The sequence below is a fragment of the Carassius auratus genome, chromosome 21, assembly GCF_003368295.1.
Source record: "Carassius auratus strain Wakin chromosome 21, ASM336829v1, whole genome shotgun sequence".
Taxonomy (NCBI): domain Eukaryota; kingdom Metazoa; phylum Chordata; class Actinopteri; order Cypriniformes; family Cyprinidae; genus Carassius; species Carassius auratus.
Window position 1 is genome coordinate 9,227,213 of NC_039263.1, and position 20,438 is coordinate 9,247,650.

General features: G+C 41.0%; 2 protein-coding genes across 2 annotated transcripts; one reads left to right on the top strand and one right to left on the bottom strand.

The window, feature by feature from the left end:
* Positions 1–1,544: 1,544 nt before the first annotated feature.
* or6at1 (odorant receptor, family 6, subfamily AT, member 1) lies at positions 1,545–2,528 on the bottom strand. Its single transcript, XM_026197067.1, has one exon. It carries the CDS (start codon positions 2,493–2,495, stop codon positions 1,545–1,547), a length of 951 nt encoding a protein of 316 aa, XP_026052852.1. The 5' UTR covers positions 2,496–2,528.
* Positions 2,529–13,936: 11,408 nt separating this feature from the next.
* Positions 13,937–18,570, top strand: LOC113038382 (uncharacterized). The gene is made up of 2 exons (XM_026195744.1): positions 13,937–14,126; positions 14,445–18,570. Exon 2 carries the CDS (start codon positions 16,844–16,846, stop codon positions 17,804–17,806), a length of 963 nt encoding a protein of 320 aa, XP_026051529.1. The 5' UTR covers positions 13,937–14,126; positions 14,445–16,843; the 3' UTR covers positions 17,807–18,570.
* The last annotated feature ends 1,868 nt before the right edge of the window (positions 18,571–20,438 follow it).

The window sequence follows — 20,438 nt, forward strand, 5'->3', positions numbered from 1 at the left end:
GTTTCTCATTTCACTGTCCACAGTAAAAACAATCTTGGTACTATTAAAATATCCATTCAAATACAAGTGTGATTTTAAATTAAGTATATGGTTTTAACAACAATCTAAAAACATATATTAAAAATAAATCTGAACTTAACTGTCCCCCTAAGGTGACTTGTTCAGTTTACTTAGTTTTGTCGTGGCCACGACATAATAACGTGATAATATGTTGTGGCTACGAGATCATTTTGTCGAGGTAACGACAACCTTATGTTGTGGCCTCGAAATGCTATATTGAGGGAACAACATCCATTTATGTTGAGTGAAGGACATGTTTTTCTCGTGGTCACGAATTTAATGCGTAAACAAACCTGCGTGACCAAAGCAACCTGGGATTATCAGAGATGGATTCATTCATATTTTATTTTGAATTACGAAATTATTATATTATTTATACATATACAATTTATGCATTTACATTATGACATTTTTACAGTATGCTATTATTTATAAAGTGTTCGGAATGTTAAGTAAAAAGATCAAAATTGAAGCAAAAAAAAAAAAAACAATATAAACTAAATAAAAAAATAAACAATAATAGGCTAATAATAATAATAATAATGTACACATATTACGGGGAAAGACTATCAGTTAATGGATTTACAAGACTGTAGGATGGATAAAAAAGTTTTTAGATTTTATTATGCACTTATTATGCACAATATTTATTTATGATAAACTTTATTTGAATGCTGACAATCGCATGTAATACAGCCCGGTAGCAAAAGCATATGGTTAATATATTAATTACTTAATTCAAGATAAAATATTAATGAATCCATCTCTGATAATCCCGAGTTGCTATGGTCACGCAGGTTTGTTTACGCATTAAAATCATGGCCACGAGAAAAACATGTCGTTCCCTCAACAACGACATAAAAATGTCCTTACCTCGACAAAATGATCTTGTGGCCACAACATAATATGCCGTTCCCACGAGTTAATATGATGTTCCCACAAATTAATATCTCATGGCCACGACATATTATCACGTTCCCACAAGTTATTATGTCGTGGCCACGACAAAACTAAGTAAACCGAACAAGTCACCTTACGGCACCATAGAAATCACTGTTTTTCTGGAATATACAGTAAATAGATACAAATATACAAAATGAAAATAAAACATATAAAACTATTAAGCCAAATAATAGGTATGTTGATTTCTTGCACTACTGAAAATACAATGTGTGGGAGAAATATTTTGTGACATGTTTGGCATGCTTTATTTTCAGAAGCAAAAAAAAAATACATATAGTTCTGTATATGCCCAATTAGAATCAATACCAAAATTATTTGTCATTTTACCTTTTAATTTTAATAAAACAAAATATTTAGGCCTACATTTAAGGTGTATGTATTTTAATTATTAAATATTCAGTCTCACCCATTTTAACTAATTTAATTTTGCTTATTCCACAGCTAGCCATATTTTAACTATGTTCATACTTTTTAATGGAATAAATTGAATGCTTTTTACCTTTAATAGATTTCTGATGATTCTAAGCAACAGAAGGAACTGTTTTACTGTTGGTTTTCAAAGCAATAGTGCATCTACAAAATGCTCTCTTTATTGCATCTTGCAGTTCTTTATTCCTCAAGCTGTAAATGATGGGATTCAGCAGAGGTGTCAGCACAGAGTACAGTACAGCAATGACTATACGAACACCTGGGTCAAATCTAGCTACCCGATATGAGATATACACAAAGGAGGCTGAAATATATGAGATACACACCACTATCAGGTGGGAAACACAAGTGGCCGCAACTTTGAGCTGCTGTGCCTTGCTCATTTTTCTCATAGCTTTGCCAATACAGATATATGAAATTAATATGAGAAGGAACGTACTGAGAATTGCAATGAGGGCAAACGTTAGGGAAAAAATGCTATTCCTGTTGGTGTCAATACAGGCAAGGCTCAATACAGAGGAGTGATCGCAGAACATGTGCCTAACAATATTAGGACCGCAAAACGGCAGCTGAGCAGCCCAAATAGTTACAGGCAGCACTAAAGAGGCCCCAAAACCCCAAGAAGCAAATGTCAACAGAATACAGTGCTGTCTGGTCATGATAGTGGTGTAACGCAGAGGATTACAGATTGCAACATACCGGTCAAAAGCCATTACGGTCAACAAAGCACGCCCTGTCGTTCCAGTTGAGAGAAAAAAGTACATCTGTAAAAAGCATCCTGTCTTAGAAATGGTTTTGTCATCAACCAGGAAAACTGACAGCATTTTGGGAATTGTCACTGAAGTGAACACAATATCAGAAAAGGACAAATTATGAAGGAAAAAATACATAGGAGTGTTGAGCTTGTGGTCAGTTCTAACAAGGTATATGATCATGCTGTTTCCACTCAGAACAAAAACATATACCATGAAGAAGATGGGAAGCACGTATCTGTCCTTCAGCCCGTCAAGGATGAAATATTCCACAGTCCTGCTGGTGTTCATTGTGCTGATATGAAAGCTTGCAGATCCTAACCTGGTCAAGAAAATGTATGTGAGATACAACAGTAAGACAAAAACAAACACAGAGCAGTTTATTCCTCAAGATTTCTCCCACAATGTGCAATAATGCTGCACATTGGTGGTGATTTGTCATGGTCTGTGTGAGCCTTAGTGTGAAGAGAATTTCACACTTACTTCTTCCAATAAAAAAAATTAAATAAAAGTCATGTATTTGAAGGATTATTTGGATGTTACAGATTCTTCTTAGAAGTAACAATGCCAATAAAGATCCTTTATATTGAAGAGTGTACATTACATATTATTATGTGATGAATAGCTAATAATACTATTATATAGAATTACGTGTTATATGGCAGAAGTTCAGATTCTTTACTGCATTAAAAAATGTGTTTAAATATTAAAAACATCTGACAGTTTCTGGGTATGTAGAGAAATTCAACTAACCTTACAATAGAATATGAAATGAAATTAAGTCAGTTATATACATAATTATCATTCAAAACACAATTAAATTCTGCAGTTCAGTTCTGTCAGAGGCAGCTGAGAGTCAGTAAGTCAGTGTTGTCACTGTGGTGTCTTCTTATGTGGCAAACATTAAAAACAGAAGGGACTTTAAATGCAGTAACTTTCAAGAAGAAAAAAGGAGGGGTTTTTGTTGTTGTTGTTGTTGTTGTTGTTTTAATTAGCCACCTTCAGTGCTGATGTTGTGCATCCTATATCTACGGCAACATCTCTCATGGTGCATCATTAAGAGTAGCATATATAGATATATAGAACTAGCATGTATATATACAGTATATATATATATATATATATATATATATATATATATATATATATATATATATATATATATATATATGTATATATATATATATATATATATATATATATATATATATATATATATATATATATACAAACACATACACACACACACACACACACACACACACACATTAGGGCTATACATATATAAAGCTTACAAATATAAATATAATCATTATTATTATTATATGCTTTTAAAAGTGGTAGATATATATACATACATATATATATATATATATATATATATATATATATATATATATATATATATATATATATATACAAACACACACACACACACATTAGGGCTGGTAATTTAACACATTAATTAGATTAATTATGGAGAAAAATAATGCATTACAATTATTAAAGCATTTAATGCACTCGCCCCGCCCCAGACCTATGTGGATCATTTGCCATTTCATACATGAATAATATGAGGCAGGGCAACAACATACTGCATGATGGAGCCTAGAGAATATCTCTAAAATTAAAGATATGGGGCAAAATGCCCGTTTGAAATTTTGTCTCATATTTACATCACATAGTTAAGAAATATTACACGAGTGCAAATGTGATACTCATATTACACAACAGTTTATTAAGAAATTCATATTGTGTTATTTCAGACATAATGTTGTCTGTTTTGCTCAATTTTGCCAACCAAAATATAAAGATAAATCACAATCATCATCTCCGAGCAACCCACAGCAGAATTTCATTTTCTTAATCCACGTTTTAAATGAATTTTTTGAACTATTTTGGCCCCTTTGAACCATTGGGCATAGTTGCACTGGCTTTGAAGTGGCACTGCACAAACCGATTGGTGAATGACATCAAAGTACTCACAAAAGTAACCAAAATTATGAGATAGGGAGCCCAGCAACATAATAGAGAAATAACTAAACTAACAGAAAAAGGCTGGGGCTCCCCACTCCAAAATAACAACAAGATAGGAGCAGGAGACTATATGGTAATGGAGAAGTCTGTGGCTGGCAGAGAGAGAATGAAAGGGTCCGCCTCCTTCCATTTTATAGCCTCGTTTCCCCAGCTCGACCAATCAGAATCTGAAGACAAAAAAGAATTAAGAAATGAGCACTACTATGTATTTGAGGATTCTGGGCCGGGGCATACGCGAGATGCGCGTAACACCCCCACCCCCAGATGGTGAATGGGGAGCCAAAAATAAAGAAATCCCCCAGTCACCATGTGACAACGCATCTGCCAGGACATTATTTTTGCCAGCTACATGTTTTATCTCCAGATTGCTTGGACAAACAAAGCCCATCTCATTAGGCGCTGATTGGAATTACGCATTAGATTAATAAAAATGAGAGGATTGTAATCTGTATAAACAGTAACTGGACACGAAGAGGAGCCAATATAAACCTCAAAATTATTGAGGGCCAAAAGTAGGGCGAAAGCCTCTTTTTCAATTGGTGAGTAAGACTTTTGATGTTTTTGAATTTTTTTAGAAAAGTAGCACACAGGGTGTTCAATACCATCAGACCCATCCTGCAACAAAACAGCACCTGCTCCTGCTTCACTAGCATCAATAGCTAGTTTAAAATCACGATCGTACACTGGGGCACCAAGAACAGGTGTGTGCATCTGAAGGGCTTTAAGAGACTCAAAAGCATACTGCCATTCTGTTGACTACTTAAAGGTAGTTTTTGAACTCAACAGGTCAGTGAGTGGGACAGCCACTGAAGAAAAGTTTTTACAAAAACTTCGGTAATACCCATCCATTCCCAAGAACCGCTGTAATTCAAGATGAGTTGAAGGAATTGGGAATGACGTGATAGCCTCAATCTTTACTTTACCGGCTTCAATATGCCCCCACCAACTATTTTACCCAAATAAACTACTGTCACTTTAGCAAAATCACATTTGGCCAAATTAACAGTTAAATTTGCGTCAAAAAGCCTCTGAAAAACCTGCTTTAACTGATCGATGTGCTCATCCCATGTTGCAGAGTAAACCACTATGTCATCCAAATACGCCTCACACCCTGGCACCCCCCACAAAACGCGGTTAACCAACCGCTGAAAAGTAGCAGGTGCATTGCGTACCCAAAAAGGCATTACAGTATATTGTAAAAATGCATCAGGGGTAACAAATGCACTAATTTCTCTAGCACATGGAGTTAAAGGCACCTGCCAATAGCCTTTTAGGAGGTCTAACTTTGTCACAAAAGCTGCTGCCCTACACGGTCGACACAATCCTCCATACGAGGAAGAGGATGACAGTCAAGCTTAGTGACATTGTGACATTAAAGTCTGTGCAAAAACGGTCAGACCCATCAGACTTGATAGCAAGAAGACAGGGCGAACTCCATGAGCTGCGCACCACCAACACTCTCCAATTGCTCCTTTGGCTCTTGCACAGAATTTAGCAACCCATGCACGCTACCTTCACATGACACCATGGCATCAGAGGTTGTAGGAGGAAGACACGTGATGGGACTAATCTCGGATGATAACTTTGACTCCATTTCAGGATGTATCATAAAGCTATCCTCTAAACCATCATGCTCAAAATCATTAGCTTTAGCCATAGAACGCGTGACAGCACGTACAGGAAACGCTGTGGGATATTTCATCTGTAATTCATCAGGGCCTTCAAAGACAAAGGGAACAGTAGTAACTTCAGGACTTACTTGAATTTTACCCCCAGCCAAATCATTTCCCAAAAGAAAATCCACTCCTTTAATAGGAAAAACAGTGCATGCAGCCACTGCAACTGGACCCGACACCAGGTCCGACTCGAGCTGAATAGAGTGCATGGGCAAATTTACAAACTTCATTCCAAAACCCTGCACCAGCTCAATCGCAGCTTAAGGAGGTTTTATCTGAAAGAGGCAACACACTTTGAAGAATAATAGATCTAGAAGCAGCAGTATCACGCAAAATTGTTACTGGGACCTTTACGCAGCTGTCAGGCAATGAGGCTTCACCCTTCATAATAAAAGGAGAATAAATGTCCAAGTCCATGTGTTCAGTTTGAGGGGGCTGCGGTACTGTTGATGTTTTGACTAGTGCAATGCCTTAGGTTACTTTTTATTCAACAGAAAACAGCTTTTTATTAGATGGCCACGCTTTATACAGTAAATACACACAGGCCTTGCCTTAGCTGTACTGTCTTTAGGACTGACATGCTCACTAAAGTGAGAGTGTGTAATAGGACTACGCTGTGACAAAGGAAAAGGCGGCTTTTCAAAGCTCTCTTTGTGGATCAGAACGTATTCACCAGCTAATATAGCAGCAGCAGACACATTAGTGACTTTTTGTTCAAGTATGTTGCAATTTTGTCTGGCAGACAATTTTTCAATTCCTCCATGAGAATTAAATCATGAAGCTGCTCAAAGTTCACCTCTTGTGCAGAACACCAACGATCAAACAATACAAATTTCTCACGACCAAATTCAGCATAACTTTGGCCCTCGGCTTTCTTATAACGGTGAAACTTCTTACTATAAGCCTCAGGAACCAACTCATAAGACCTTAAAACTGCAGACTTCACCTGGTCATAATCCAAACTTGCATCAGGCGAAAGAGAAGCATATGCCCCCTGGGTTTTACCCATAAATACACACTGCAGAAGAAGAGGCCAAACCTCCGTAGGCCACTTTAAGGTCGTTGCTACTTGCTCAAACAGCACAAAATATTTGTCAACATCAGAAAAAGGCGGGATTAAACAAATGCATTTATTAACATCAACATCAATGTCCATAGCAGAATCCCTGCTCAACTGTCTAGCTTTAATGCATACTGATTCACATCTTCCTGTCTCCTCTATTTCAAATTTGTGCAGCTCAAATTCATGCTGGAGCTCTCTTTCCTTAAGATCTAAGCATCGCATTTCCACCTGTAACTCCAGTTTACGCAGCTCGGGATCGGGATACGTAATAGCATGTGAAGGGACAGCGCTGATGGGAGGGAGAAACTTTCTTTCAGCTAAGGCAGTGTGCAATTGATACTTAATGTCTTGTATTGAAGTGGGCACTTTAAAATATAGTAAAGTACTAAAGTACTTTATAGTAAAAATAAAGTATCTCTCTATTAGTTTTATTGGATCTTAGTGCCGCGTTTGACACAATTGACCACAGCATTCTTTTGCATAGACTTGAACACTTTGTTGGCATCAGTGGAAGTGCATTAGCATGGTTCAAATCGTACTTATATGACCGCCATCCGTTCGTAGCAGTGAATGAAGATGTATCATATCGATCACAAGTGCAGTATGGAGTACCTCAAGGCTCAGTACTAGGGCCGCTACTCTTCATGCTTTATATGTTACCCTTGGGAGATATCATCAGGAAACATGGTGTTAGCTTTCACTGTTATGCTGATGATACTCGGCTCTATATTTCCTCGCAGCCCGGTGAAACACACCAATTTGAAAAACTAATGGAATACATAGTCGATCTAAAAAATTGGATGGCGAGTAATTTCTTACAGCTAAATTCAGAAAAAACAGAGGTGTTAATTATAGGGCCTAAAAACTCTGCTTGTAATAACCTAGAACACTGTCTAAGACTTGATGGTTGCTCTGTCAGTTCTTCGTCATCAGTTAGGAACCTAGGTGTGCTACTTGATCGCAATCTTTTCTTAGAAAGCCACGTTTCTAGCATTTGTAAAACTGCATTTTTTCATCTAAAAAATATATCTAAATTACGGCCTATGCTCTCAATGTCAAATGCAGAAATGTTAATCCATGCATTTATGACTTCAAGGTTAGACTATTGTAATGCTTTATTGGGTGGTTGTTCTGCACGCTTAGTAAACAAACTACAGCTAGTCCAAAATGCCGCAGCAAGAGTTCTTACTAGAACCAAGAAGTATGACCATATTAGCCCGGTCCTGTCCACACTGCACTGGCTCCCTATCAAACATCGTATAGATTTAAAAATATTGCTTATTACTTATAAAGCCCTGAATGGTTTAGCACCTCAGTATTTGAATGAGCTCCTTTTACATTATACTCCTCTACGTTCGCTACGTTCTCAAAACTCAGGCAATTTCAAAATCAACTGCGGGCGGCAGATCCTTTTCCTATTTGGCGCCTAAACTCTGGAATAACCTACCTAACATTGTTCGGGAGGCAGACACACTCTTGCAGTTTAAATCTAGATTAAAGACCCATCTCTTTAACCTGGCATACACATAACATACTAATATGCTTTTAATATCCAAATCCGTTAAAGGATTTTTAGGCTGCATAAATTAGGTAAATCGGAACCGGAAACACTTCACATAACACCCGATGTACTTGCTACATGTACTACTCACATAAATTTTCCGATAAGGCTGAGATGCTTGGCTGTTTTAATGAGCATTTTATTGCCTCTGGTTCATTATTTGATTCCCTCAGCACTTCACATCAGAATCATCCTAAAGGTAATTCTCATGGTCATTCTGGAGTCAGTAATTATTTTAGTTTCAAGCCATTTTCAGTTTCAGAAGTGCATAAAGCCCTCACACTTTTAGACATTAGAAAATCGGCTGGTCCTGATAACTTGGAGCCTTATTTTCTACAGTTAGCATCTGATTTTATTGCACCGCCTTTGACTTATCTTTTTAATCTTTCTCTGGACACGAATGAAATTCCACTTATATGGAAATCCGCATTTGTTTTTCCTCTGTTAAAAGGAGGAGATCCGACTGATTTAAATAACTATAGACCCATCTCGAAACTGTCTGTCCTGGACAAGGTTATGGAAACTCTGGTGAATGAACAATTGAAAGAGTTTCTAACTATCAATAATATTCTGTCTAATTTTCAATCAGGTTTTCGTAAAAAACACAGCACAACTACAGCAGCCCTAAAAGTAGTAAATGATTTTATTGACTCTTTAGATAAAAAACAACATTGTGCAGCTCTCTTTATTGACCTATCGAAGGCTTTTGATACTGTGGATCATGCAATATTAAAACAAAGACTTCTCAGTGTCGGGTTGTCAGAACAAACAGTTTGCTGGTTTGAAAACTATCTATCAGGTAGATCCCAGTGTGTACAGGCAGATGGTCTCACTTCCAGCCCTCTTAGTATATCCAAGGGTGTGCCCCAGGGGTCAGTGCTGGGACCACTTCTATTTATTTTATATATCAACAATCTTGATCAAAATATCTCCAATGCAAATTTTCATTTTTATGCCGATGATACTGTGATTTACTGCTCTGCATCAACTCCAAACCAAGCTCTTTGTCAGCTTCAACTTGCTTTTGATACTGTACAACGTACCTTGTTCGATTTAAAACTTGTTTTGAATGACGACAAAACAAAACTTATGTTGTTCTCAAATGCAAAATCAATGTCACGGAATCTTCTACCCATCACTACTTCTCAGGGCTCCGAGATTGAGTCTGTATCTCAATTCAAGTATCTTGGTATCCTAATTGATGATTCACTCTCTTTTAAACCTCACATTCAACAGTTGGTAAAAAAATTAAAACTGAAGTTGGGTTTTTATTTTAGAAACAAGTCATGTTTTTCCTTTGAGGCCAAAAGGAGGCTTGTTGCTGCCACTTTCTTGTCAGTGCTGGACTATGGCGATGTCATATACATGAATGCTTCCATCACAAGCTTGAAACTGTTGGATACTGTTTATCATGGAGCTCTTAGGTTTATCACAAACTTTAGAGCACTTACTCATCACTGTTCTTTGTATGATCGGGTTGGTTGGTCTGCATTGTCCACCCGTAGACTTAATCATTGGTACATTTTTATCTACAAGGCAATTCTTGGTCTGCTTCCCCCATACCTCCAATCTTACATTGAAAAGAAAAATACAGGAAGATATTGTCTTCGTTCTGAGGACTTATTATTATTATCTGTCCCTCAAGTCCGGACCGAACTGGGAAAAGGGGCGTTCAAGTATGCGGCACCCTGCACTTGGAATCAGCTGCAAAATGTCCTGAATCTTAAGGAGCCAGTTTCATTGACTGATTTTAAATTACTTTTAAATAACATGGAAGCTACACAAACTGGCTGTAGATGTAATGACTGACTCAGTTATGACGGACGATCCTTGCTGTTGTTTATCGCTTGCGATAATAGGTGAAATTCAGATTTCTTATGATTTTATAATTATTTATTACTTGTATAAATTGTTATATGTTGACGTTATATGTTATATGTTTTTATGTCTGTAACCTTGTTAATTGTGCTGCTGCCTGTCTTGGCCAGGACGCTCTTGTAAAAGAGATTTTTAATCTCAATGAGTTTTATTCTGGTTAAATAAAGGTTTCATACATCATTAGAAGAATGGCATCTACGTTAATATTTGTCTGTTTCTCTCTTGTTCCGAGGTCACCGTGGCCACCAGATCTAGTCTGTATCCAGATCAGAGGGTCACTGCAGTGGCCCGGATCCAGTACGTATCCAGACCAGATGGTGGATCAGCACCTAGAAAGGACCTCTACTGCCCATAAAGACAGCGGAGACCAGGACAACTAGAGCCCCAGATACAGATCCCCTGTAAAGACCTTGTCTCAGAGGACCACCAGGACAAGACCACAGGAAACAGATGATTCTTCTGCACAATCTGATTTTGCTGCAGCCTGGAACTGAACTACTGGTTTCGTCTGGTCAGAGGAGAACTGGCCCCCCAACTGAGCCTGGTTTCTCCCAAGGTTTTTTTCTCCATTCTGTCACCGATGGAGTTTCGGTTCCTTGCCGCTGTCGCCTCTGGCTTGCTTAGTTGGGGTCACTTCATCTACAGCGATATCGTTGACTTGATTGCAAATAAATGCACAGACACTATTTAACTGAACAGAGATGAGATCACTGAATTCAACGATGAACTGCCTTAACTATCATTTTGCATTATTGAGACACTGTTTTCCAAATGAATGTTGTTCAGTGCTTTGACGCAATGTATTTTGTTTAAAGCACTATATAAATAAAGGTTAAAAAATGAGCAGCAATCAAGATCAAATTATTTTTAGTGCATTGTTCAAATTCTTCTAAATTTGGGTGAGCTACAAAGTCCTCTAGACTAAACTCCATAATGAGACCGAAAAAAACATGCAGGCAAAATAAATAAAAAAACACTTAGAGAGGACAAAAAGACAGCGTCAAGCCTCATCCAGCAAACAGCAAAATGCAAAACAACAACAGAAGCCAAAATACACAATAAATAGCTACTGTTATATGGGAAATGCACTGTGAAGTGAAGTGGTGATTCAAAATAGTGCACAGCATAAACACGAAGCAAACCAATACACCCCTGTACCTGCCTTACACAACCTCACCTGTCTCACTAAAACCCCTAGTCTTCACGCAGGTTCTGCGGCTGGTTTTTATGCACTGAAAACCAGTAGGTTTGTGAGGCCAAATAGACGACCACCCAATAGCCTAGGGACGTGCTCCCGAGATAACTGCTTTCGCAGCTAACACTAACCACTCCCCTATTAATAAAAAAATAATAATAAAATAGGTGAAGCCCAAAGGACAACAGCTCTTCAGTCTAACAGTGGAGAAAAGGCTGCTATGAATAAAAAAAACAGTGCACAAGAGAAAAAACACTTCAATCATCTGTATTTCCCACGACAATGCCATGTAAAGGGTCTCAAAAAGTTAAGAAAAATACTACTAAACACAACAAATAAACATGTCCATGTCCATGCTTATAATGTGCTGCACGGAATTCCAAGTTACTGGAAAACCCCTCGGGCAATGGCGTCATTATGGTTACTCGTTCAAAAATAGTTCAAAAAGCTTGGCGCAAACGGGAAACAAAGAAAGTGATGAAAAAGTACATCAAAGATCCCTTTAAGCACAATAAAAAAGTGTGACTTAAACTACAGCTTTTTGGTACAATATAGCATGAAGTGAGGTGGCTTGCAATTAAATTGTAGTAAATCAGATTAAACCACATCCAAAAATAATTTTCCAACCATATTATTTTGTTGGAAAAAAAATGTTAACTCATTTAATTAAAATAGTTGTGACGAGCCCCCAATTATGTTACGGTCCCTACAAAGGTCTAGGAGTTTAAAGATACTCATAACAAATTAGATGGACACGGCTGGAGTATCCCAAAACAATCCTTTATTTTAACACAAAATACTCACAAAAGTAACCAAAATTATGAGATAGGGAGCCCAGCAACATAATAAAGAAATAACTAAACTAACAGAAACAGGCTGGGGCTGCCCACTCCAAAATAACAACAAGATAGGAGCAGGAGACGATGTGGTAATGGAGAAGTCTGTGGCTGGCAGAGAGATAATGAAAGGGTCCGCCTCCTTCCATTTTATAACCTTGTTTCCCAAGCTTGACCAATCAGAATCTGAAGACAAAAAGATTTAAGAAATGAGCACTACTAATTATTTGAGGACTCTGGGCCGGGGCGTACACGAGACATGCGCAACAACTGCACAAGCACAAGGAGTCGAAAGCTCTCTAAGCTCTTGCGATTCTTTGATGTCATGCGGTCTGATGATAATGATCGAAGATCGCTTCAAGTTGAACAGCCCAATGATTCAATGAACCTTTAATAAAAACTCTTTACTTCACTCCTAAATAAATCAATTTGAATGAATCCAACGAATGAATAAATAACTCGTTGACTTAATCATTAAGCCATTTACCACCACCTACTGGCAGTTTTAGTTTATTATTTAGAGTATAATTTCATATTTTCTTAGTAATAATAATAAGGTTAGTTCATCCAAACATTTTAATTATGTCATTAATGACTTGCCCTCATGTCGGTCCAAACCAGTAAGACCTCCGTTCATCTTCGGAACACAGTTTAAGATATTTTAAATTTAGTCCAAGAGCTTTCTGTCCCTCCATTGAAAATATATGTACGGTATATTCTCCATTTCCAGAAAGGTAATAAATAACATCCTCAAAGTAGTCAATGTGACATCAGAGGGTCAGTTAGAATTTGTTGAAGCATCGAAAATAAATTTTGGTCCAAAAATAACAAAAATTACTTAAAATTAATTACTTAAAAAATTAACTTTATTCATCATTGTCTTCTCTTTCGTGTCTGTTGCGAGCACGTTCACAACACTGCAGTGACGCTGCTGACATATGATGCTGCTGATGTGTTATCTTTGTTATTGGGTGCACCAGAAAACACGTCAGCAGCATCATACATCAGCAGCGTTGTGAACGCACTCCATCATACTGCAAGCAGGTTGCTTAATTTCAGCTTATTGTTAAGGATAATGTGGGCACACCCGTGATGAATAACTAGATGGCGCCTCGTGAAATTCACCCGCCGGAAACGTCAAAGGACTGAATTCTTCGGTGAAACCAAATAAAGTTCTTAATTATTTTAAACAACTGAATACTAGCATAGCTTTTATTCAGGAAACACACCTCAGGCCTGCAGACCATCTAAGTATTAGAAAGGGCTGGGTAGGCCAGCTCTACCACAGCAGAAAGGAACCGATTAAGATTAGCTTGCTCCCTAGATTTTTATATTTATTTCAGTGTATTCCTATCTTTATTCCAAAGTATTAGTCGCGCTAACCCGGTGGAGGTATGGCTGTCTTCCGTGTTCACTTCTGTAGTTGTGGTTCAACATGTCATTTTCTTTCTCTTGCATGCCACCTTCCCTGTGCACGTGACTGGGCGCGCTCTGGTGCAGGCTCAACCAGGTGATTTTAATTGAGGAAATTAGAAGCTCGCGCCTGGTTTAGTGTTTCAAATAGGCGCATTAGTCATTTGATTGGGATACAACGGGAAGAGCGGTCGGCAGAGGCGCAAATTCATTCACTGTGAGGAACTGGGACTTTTTTTTCTTTTGATCATGACGGGCTATCGGTAAGCTCACATGGACTCTTGTTTCACAGATTCTCGTTTGAATCCTTTGTCTGTTCATCTGTTTTGTATTTAATGTGGTAAATGTGTTAATATTACAAGTGAAGTTTGAAAGCAATTAATACTGCATGGTTTAAAAAAGATAAACTGTTAACTAAGACTAAAATGCTAGATTGATATAGTGTTGCTTGTTGCTTGTAAAATGCAAAGTAAAAGACCAAGCTGTGTTGCCTGTAAAATGTATTTGACCTTTCCTGTGTTAGGAAAAATACCTGGTCATTTAAAATGTTTGTATTTTCTTTTTCTTTTATGTATTGAAAGGTTTCTCACCTGTTACATCTGATCCTACTACATCAACTGATCAGAATAAATATTCTTCTGAGTGAAATCCCAAGTCTGGTCCTTATCAAGTGTGGGCACCTCACAGTTAAAAGACACTTGACAGTGAAAAATCGCTTGCAAAGCGAAGACTCCACAAAAGCCTGCTACAAAAGGGGAAGATTCCACCTGGGGGACTGGAGGAAAGCCAACTATCTGCCGTCCACCCGTCCAGCTACCTGTTCGTGTAACAGCCAGAAAAGCAAGTCACTCGAAGAGCTGAAAATGGAGCGAACAACAGTGAAGAGACTTCTTTCTCGACTTACCAACCATATAATGAGGACCCACATGGAGATGTCTGTGGAGGAGCTACAAGGGAGTTTCAAAAGACTCACAGCAGAGGGCTCCAAAGTGATGGATGTAAATGAGGAGATTGAGGCTGCATACATTGCATAGTGCGAGGAGACTGATGCGAAGGGCGCACCTGAGTTAAGCGACCAGCAGAGAGCCGACCTCGAGAAGACCGTGAACGAGTGTGAGCAGAAGTTAAAAGAGGTAAAGCATCTAATCCAAGAGACACTATGGGCCTCATTTGGTGAGAGGGAACTGACCCTCGCTCTAGAAACTGCAGAGGCAGAGTGCGAGAATGCCTCTTTCATTCAGCCTGATACACCCCTGGAGGCATATGACTTTATGCTCCATCATGTAGAGAAACTGGTGCATAAAGCCAAAGAAGCGCACCAGACCTGGAACCGTTGGGCTCCACTAGCCGAGAAGCAAGACTTAAATCATCGCCTAACGAAGCTAGAAACCCTGCTTCCCAAGCTGGTGTCAGGAAAGGCCACCCTGATTAAAGCAGCAAGAATTAAAGAAGACAGCAACAGAGTACCTGTCACAGCCCATAGCACAGCCCCTGTCACTGCCATAAAGCTCAAAGCCACAGCTTTACCAAAGTTTACCGGCAGCCAACGTGAATATTACAAATGGAGGAAAGAATGGGAGGCTCTGCAGAAGCAAGGTGAACCAACTGGGTCCATGGAGGTGAAGAAATACCAACTGCTTGATAGTCTCGATGAAAGAGTGGCCAAAGATCTATGCCTGTCTATTTACACCTCAGCAGATGAGATCTTCAGAGTACTGGAAACCCGTTATGGGAACCAAGCTACTATCACCATTGAGGTTGTCGAGGAGCTATACGCTATCCCACCTGTCCGTGGTAACCAGCTGAGAAGAATCGTAGAGCTCATCCAAGCTGTTGGAAAAGCCCTCTATGATTTAAATAAATTGAACAATGCAGATGCCATAAAAAAAACCCACTAGTAATAAAATCTATCGAGAGCAAATTGCCAGAGTCCCTGAAAAAAGACTGGCTTACCCACGCTGCTGACCTGAACAATGCTGTAAACCACCAGAACCGCTTTGACAAGTTACTTGCATATCTTCAATCCCAAGAGTCCATCTATGAGCAGTTAGAGCAGTTGAGAGACATCGACCCTGCCAAGGAGAAGACCCGGTTTCAAACAAAGTATGCCAGAACAAAGACAACCAACTCCAGCAGTGGAGTTGCAACAGCTCGGAGCTTGCAAGAGGTGCCTCGAAGTCCATGACAAACCCTGCAAAAATACTACTTACCTGTGTGGGAATCCAGAGTGCAGAGACCAACACCACTACCTTCTCTGTCCCTTGCCAAGACAGCTGTCCCAAAGACCCAAGTTCGGTCCAGTGAGAGCTGAGGGGAGAAGATGCACCGAGGCCCAAGAAGAGTTCCTCTCTAAACTTCCACCTGAGCTCGCGCAGCAGGGTCGTAATGCCTTTTGCAACATCGCATCCCGAGCATACAACTCCACTGCAGCAAAGAGGAGATTGGTTTGCCTTCTGGAGGAGATTGGTTTGCATGAGTTCCCCGTGATCCTGATGCTCCTTGATGTCACCGCCAATGACGGGCAAAGAATCGGGACATTAATTGATCTGGCATCTGACACGAATTATATAACTCATAAAGCTGCAAGCAAGCTGAACCTTCGCAGTGAAGATGTCACACTGGTCGTCCATGGCATCGGAGGGATGAAGGTGTCTGTTGAAACCAAGCGGTACCTCCTCAAGATCTGTATCAGCACTTTAAGAGGGACCCTCAAGTCTCACCAACTGATCTGCTATGGACTTGACAGAATTGCAGAAGTGCACAGGCATGTTCCACCTAATAAGCTGCTAATAAGATCTTCCCTGATATCCCCCTCAAAGACCTCATTAGACCTAAGTAGATCCAGCTTCTGATCAGCCACAAAGAAGGCCAGCTGGTGCCCCAAAAAGTCCGCTCTATTGGCGACCTGGTGCTCTGGGATGGTCCACTCGGGAAGACAATCGGGGGCACGCATCCAGATCTCTTCGAAGAAGTCATCCTGATGACCCACACATCCAAGACTCATTTCGCGAGATCTATGAGAACCGCATCAGTCAAGTATCGAGAGTTTGCAATAGACCCAGCTCCCTGCCATTATCCAGATCACTCCGAAACTCAGTCTAGCACAGCCATCAGCAGCAGAGACTTTCTGAAGTGGTGGAGGTGGGAAAGTATTGAAGCCACCTGCCAACCAAGATGTGGAGGTTGTCGCTGCAGGAACTGCCAGCCAGGAGCTAAAGAAATGACGCTTGCAGAGGAGAGGGAGATGGAGCTCGTGAGAAATGGCTTGACATATACAACTGGAGATGATCACAGCACTGAACCACACTGGCACGCTAAGTATCCGTGGACAGAAGATCCTGTAACTCTACCAAAAAACAAGAAAGCAGTAGAAGCAACATTCCTCAGAACTGAGAGGCAGCTGTCTAAAGAACCTGAGTGGAAGAAGGCCTATACTGCGCAAATCCATGAGATGGTGAATAACAGGGCTGCAATAAAGCTGTCCGAAGAGGTCCTGCAGAATTGGACTGGACCAGTGTGGTACATATGCCATCTCATCGCGCCAAATCCACACTCAGTCTCCACCCCAGTCAGACTAGTGTGGAACAGCAGCCAAAAGTACAAAGGTCTCAGTCTAAACGATATCCTCATCAAAGGTCCTGATGTCCTGAACCCGATCAGAGCTGTCCTGCTGAGGTTCCAAACTGGTGTCTATGCTGCCCTTGGTGAAATCCGCAAAATGTATAACTCCGTCTGGCTGGAAGATCAAGAGGTCCACTTGCATAGGTTTCTGTGGCATAACAGTGAAGATAGTAAAATAGAGGATTATGCCATCACAAGAGTTAACATCGGAGACAAACCTGCCGGTTGCATAGCCCAAGTCGCCATGCGAGAGACTTCAAACTTGCCTTCATTCAGTTACTTCAAAAAAGAGAAGCGTGCTGGAAGATGCCTACGTCGATGACATTCTGACTTCACACAACGACCTTGACCATCTGAAATGCCTCACAGGCAACATCAAGCACATCCTGAAAGCTGGAGGATTCTACATGAAGCCCTGGGTCTACTCTTTTCAAAGTGAGAGGAGAGAGCCAAAGAGTGAAATGCCCAGAACAGAGCCAAAGACTATGATCCTGCCAAACCAGCTGATGGAAGATAAAAACAAAGCCCTTGGCCTTGGTTACACCGTCGATGATGACAAGCTTCATGTCATGGTTGCAGTTAACTTTTCAAAGAAAAGGAGGAAGATGCGCCTTGGTCAAAATCTGCTGAGAGAAGAAGTTCGAAATCAAACTCCAGATCCACTCACTAGAAGAGAGCTTCTAAGCCAAGTTTCTGGCCTGTACAACCCACTCGGCCTTGTGACTCCTGTCAAGCAAAAGGGTGCCATTCTGGTTAGGAGAGCTTTCCAAGAAGCAAAGTAAGGTACTGCTTAGAAGACACGTGGGATGCTGCCTTGTCTGAAGGTCTCAGAGAAGACGCCATAAAGCTATTAGAAGAATATTGCTGACATCAGCCAACTTCGCTTCTCCAGATCTCTGACTCCGCCAGATCTCTGCGCAAAGCCCAGTGCCATCACGTTCTCCGATGGCAGCGAAAACGCATACGGCGCTGTGATGTATCTTCGCTGGAGCTGCAGCCATGGTGTTGTTGTGAGACTGGTCGAATCCAAAGCCAAGTTGACCCCTCTCGACCACAGAGGCGATCCTGTGAAAGCTGTGCGGAGCCGTATTTGCAGCCCGTCTCAAGACCTACTTCCAGAAACACTGCCGACTCCAGGTCGAGAAATGGTACCATCTTGTCGACAGTCAGACTGTCCTGGGCGCAATACAGCGTGAGAGTAATGGCTACCAGACCTTCTTCGCAAACCGTGTTGGCGAGATTCAGAGCAGCACCGACGTCCAGGACTGGTGGTGGATTCCAGGGCTAGCAAACATCGCAGACATCATCACCAGAGGTGCCAATCCAGATGCCCTAACTGAGGACTCCGAGTGGCAGTCGGGTCCAAAGTTCCTCCAACTTCCTGATGATGAGTGGCCGAAAAAATCCGCTAAAGATGTTGCAGCCCAAACCCGAGACAAAGTCACAAAGATCCAGAAAAAGACATTTGTAGCAGTACTTACCAGAAGTCGCCTGAAGACTGCACACGATCCAACCCGGGTAGAGTCCAGAAGACCAGCAGGATTAGCAATCCGACAGCTCATCGATAAAAGGCGCTTCAGCAACCTGAGGAAGTTGGTCGGGACTGTGGCGTGGATTTGGAGAGCAGCTAAAAAGTTCCTGAGTGCTAAGATCAGAGACCAAGAAAAGTGGGAGGCAGTACCATCCTCAGGTGCCCTTACAGTCAGTGAAAGACGAGACATGTTCTGAGACCTTTGCCTAGCTGCTCAAGAGGGTGTCAACTTCCCAAGTGCCACAATAAACAGACTAGTCGTTTACAGGGATCAGACAAGTGGACTTCTGGTTTGTGGTGGCAGAGTCCAGACCTTTGGAGATGACCGCAGAGCTTTTCCTCTTCTACCATTCCCAGCTTGGTTATCCACCCTACTAGCCAGAGAAGCACACAGTGAGGGACATGATGGAGTGGCGGGAACTCTATTGCGGATGAGAAGGAAGGCGTGGGTCATAAGAGGAAGAATTATTGCCCGAAAAGTTGTTGACAAGTGTATCTTCTGCAGGAAAGCAAAAGCAAGAACCTGCATTCTGCATGCTACCAGAAATGAGACCACCTGGACGTGGAAAATCATCCCTGCCGATTCCCCTCACCGAAACGGGGCCGCCGAAGCTGCTGTCAAAATCACTAAAAGAGCCCTCCAAAGTCTTACCAATGTGGAAGGCCTTACCTTCGGTGAGTTCCTGACTGTGCTCCAGCTAGTTGCTAATCTTGCTAATGAGAGACCCATCGACACCAGAGTTCAGAGCCGAGAAGAGCGCATCCAGTACATCACACCGAACAACCTGTTGCTTGGTCGAGCCACACAAAGTGGAGACTTCAAAACTGTCGACTACACCATTTATCCATTCGAAAGACTCAACGAAGTACAAACTATAGTCAACAATTTCTGGAAGTCCTGGAGCCAACTTGCTGGCCCGAACCTGTTCATTCGCAGTAAGTGGCATACTGCTGAAAGGAACGTTGCCGTTGGAGACATAGTTTGGCTCTGTGACCAAAACGCACTGAGAGGGCAGTTCAGACTTGCAAGAGTCGTCGGCGTTAATCCTGATTCCAGAAGTGTTGTTAGAGATGTTTATGGGAGGGTCTCTTTAAGCTCCAGCATTTCGGTGAGAAATCCAAAACCGGGTACCAGAGATCCCGAGTTGAGCACCATTCTGCATCGGGACGTCCGGTGTGGACGTTCTGCATCTTGTGGTCCTCGTGCCGGTGGAAGATCAGGTCGGAGACCAGCCCACTTGAGTGCGATCTTTCCAGGCATGGCCATGTAAAAGATCGAGTGGGAGGTGGAGGTATGGCTGTCTTCTGTGTACACTTCTGTAGTTGTGGTTCAACATGTCATTTTCTTTCTCTTGCATGCCACCTTCCCTTGTGCGCGATCTGTATGCTGGCCCGCACGTGACTGGGCGCGCTCTGGTGCAGG

Excerpts from the sequence above, each read along its gene's own strand:
- LOC113038382 (XM_026195744.1), top strand. The coding sequence starts at position 16,844 with ATGACCCACACATCCAAGACTCATTTCGCGAGATCTATGAGAACCGCA.
- or6at1 (XM_026197067.1), bottom strand. The coding sequence starts at position 2,495 with ATGAACACCAGCAGGACTGTGGAATATTTCATCCTTGACGGGCTGAAG.